Genomic DNA, 3016 nt, shown 5'->3' on the forward strand with positions numbered 1-3016 from the left:
TAATAAAGAATTTCATTAAAATCTCTCATACACACCCATGGGAGTGTATTAGATGATGCAAGCTATCTCAACTTCTCCCATAGTTGTTGTCTCTCCCCATATATGTTTGGAACATGTATACAGCTAAGCCGCATCTTTATGTTGCTTTTATAATCAAAACATACCAGATTTATCATTTCTTGAGAGCTGAACTCCACTTCCACCTCCATTTCCGTATTCCAAAACACCGTCATTCCCCCCGCAATGCCTATCGGATCCTCTACATGACTGTTTTGAAAATTCAGTTTTCTTTTAATACGATCCACTACTAATTTTTTGTTTTTTGTTTCCATGAGCAGGATTAAGTTGGGCCTTTCCTGAGTCACCATGGCTCTCAAATTTTGAACTGTCAGTGGTGTGCCCAATCCTTGACAGTTCCAACATATAGCACTCATTTGTGAACCGGTGGCTTATTTGGGCTAGCCACCAAAGCCCTACCCCTGGTATCTTCAGAAAGACTTATAGGAGTATCCTGCAAAGTAGTTTCATCCAAGCATGCCTCAAAGAATCAAGAGTGATAAGGAGTATATCTCTTTAACTTTTTCTTGAAGAGTTTTTCACAATCCGACTTTCCTTCTTTAAAACCGTTTTTTTTTCCGGGGAAGAGGAGAATTCAACTTGCTGCACCTGCAAAGTCTTTGGTTCAGCAGCATACACAATGCCTTTTCCTTTCTCTTTTTGCTGTTCCAATTGGATGTCAAGTAAAATTACATCCATTTGTGCCCTGCTTTGAGATTGTGATAGTTCTGAGTTGTTTGCTTCAGTTTGCTCTCCTGTAAAGATAACAATTTGAGTATCATGAGAAGAGATGACACTGTCATCCTGTGGTTCCACCTCTTGGTCAGCCACTTTTTCATCATAAAATAACTCCCAAAAGGGGCTGTTTCCTTTTACCTCAGCTTTTAGCCAATTGCCTAACATGTTGTTCTTTCTATCTTCAATTTTGGCTACATCATACGGGATTTCTTTACAGTTGGTTGTAAAGTGCCCAACCCGTCCACATGAATAATAGAATCTAGGTAGCCTCTCGTACTTAAAGTCTAACCAGACCTTCTCCTCTCCCAGATTAAATAAGGTGCCTGGTTTTAAAGGTTTTTCCAGCTCCAGATCAACTCTAGCTTTACCCACCTTATGAAAAGCCACTCCTCTTTTCTCCACTTTTACTTCCTTAACCCCTCCTAGTTGTTGGGCAACAAGAGACACTATCTCTTCACTACACCATTCAATTGGGAGACCATGCACTTGAACCCAAAATTCACAGCTTGTGAACTTGTAGCATTGTGCTAGTTTGTTTGGCTCCCACGGTTTTAATATCAGTAAATTACTCGAAAAAGACCATGGGCTATTGGCTAATATTCTATTTTTATCCCTTTCAGATTCAAATGTGAAGGATAAGATATCCGATTCTCGTTGCGCAAAATTCAGGGAATCAACCTTCCAAGCCCGCGTCATAGTAGAGATAAAGCCCTGGTAATTTATATCTCCTCCCGAATATAACTTCCCGAATATCGTGCGCTTGCATTCATCAAGTATTTCTGTTGAAATGACACTTTCTCGAGGTGGAGCATCCACCTCGGTTTTCAGGTTCCCTAACCTCTTACACAGTAAGGCTGGGCGATAGTCTTTTTCCCCAAATTCGTCCATAACGAGTTCCCAAAAAGCACCAGTGAAGAAACGCCAAGAAAGCCAGAGATCAAATCCAGGTTTTACCCATTTGTTTTCTTCCTTCCAATTCAAAAATTACCTTCGAATAACCCTAATGAAACTTTGTTTTCTCATATAATGGATACTCCATATCAGTCCCAAAAGAAGACTTACATAGAAATGTGGTAGGACACATCATCATCTTTAGCTAATCCGAGAAACGAGCACAGCCTGCCGCCACATTTACTGAACCTCCGGAATCACCAGAGCTTCGTTGGCTCCCGCGACAGCAAGAGCAAAGCAAGATTAGGTCTGGGCGATTCCTTTCCACGATCTAGCGAGGAGACAAACCCCAGCGAACCTAGGAGAAGACGAGATGAATCTGACCAGCAAAAGCATGCATAGTTATTTGATTTAAGGATTTTCGGCCGTAGGGATTTTTAGGGTTTAGGGTTGGCTACCATAGTAGGTAGAGAGAGCTCTCATACGAGAGAGAAAACGGGTCAGTGTGAATGTCTATTAAAAGTTGCATTTGTTTGGCTTCTGGTCATTCTCTATAAGGTTCACAATTTTGAGAATTAGCATTGTAACGGAAGCCTCTGGAAACTGATATAGATTAATCCTGAGATATTTTCCTTTCCTTGTCCCAAATAGATTAACCAATGACTCGAAGCAATATTCTTTTCTTCTGAACATAATTGGAAGATCTTTATATGTACTAGCATAATAGCCCCCTGGGTAGTCATCTGCCTCTAGTATGGTTTGAAGGAAGCTTTTTGGTGCATATGTGGGATTTACTTACTGATAACCTGTTTGGATTGGGGTTTGTAGTCAAAATGCAAGAAGTATTAATGTAAATATTTGAAGAACGGTTTGAAGAGAGTTCTCTAATGCATGACTAGTGCTCGCTGATGACCATTTTGGCTAGAATTTTGTGATGGTAGAGTTGTGAGAATCAATTAATGGAGCTGCTGATATCTATTCCAATTGTTAGTTGCATAGCTACTTACCCAACAGCAGGGGATCTGGTTGTAAAAACATGTAACGAATCTTGGTTCACATACCTCAACAAAGAAGATATTTGACTTGTTAAATTTGGTCTCTTGGTGTCTTAGCGAAATAGATGAATTCACGTGATATAAGGGGAGTGTGACTATAGTTTTGAAGAGGGACCATGGATTCAAGTAGAAGATTTCAGTTACAATAGAATTTAAGACCCACACAAAGATATAAAATGAAAATGCAAGAAGCATTTTTTTTTTTTTTTGAGTAAAGAAAGAAACATTTGTAATGTAGAGATTTAAGATTTTATTTACCTCAGTGTACATTGGTG

The 3016-nt window shown here is 39.5% G+C and overlaps 1 protein-coding gene across 1 annotated transcript; it reads right to left on the minus strand.

Annotated features, from left to right (window-relative positions):
* Nucleotides 1-430: 430 nt before the first annotated feature.
* On the minus strand, nucleotides 431-1683 carry LOC120288488. The gene is made up of 2 exons (XM_039302501.1): nucleotides 667-1683; nucleotides 431-511 (listed from the first exon to the last, which is right to left on the minus strand). Exons 1-2 carry the CDS (start codon nucleotides 1681-1683, stop codon nucleotides 431-433), a joined length of 1098 nt encoding a protein of 365 aa, XP_039158435.1.
* Between the last annotated feature and the right edge of the window lie 1333 nt (nucleotides 1684-3016).

This window comes from Eucalyptus grandis, chromosome 9, assembly GCF_016545825.1.
Source record: "Eucalyptus grandis isolate ANBG69807.140 chromosome 9, ASM1654582v1, whole genome shotgun sequence".
Classification (NCBI taxonomy): domain Eukaryota; kingdom Viridiplantae; phylum Streptophyta; class Magnoliopsida; order Myrtales; family Myrtaceae; genus Eucalyptus; species Eucalyptus grandis.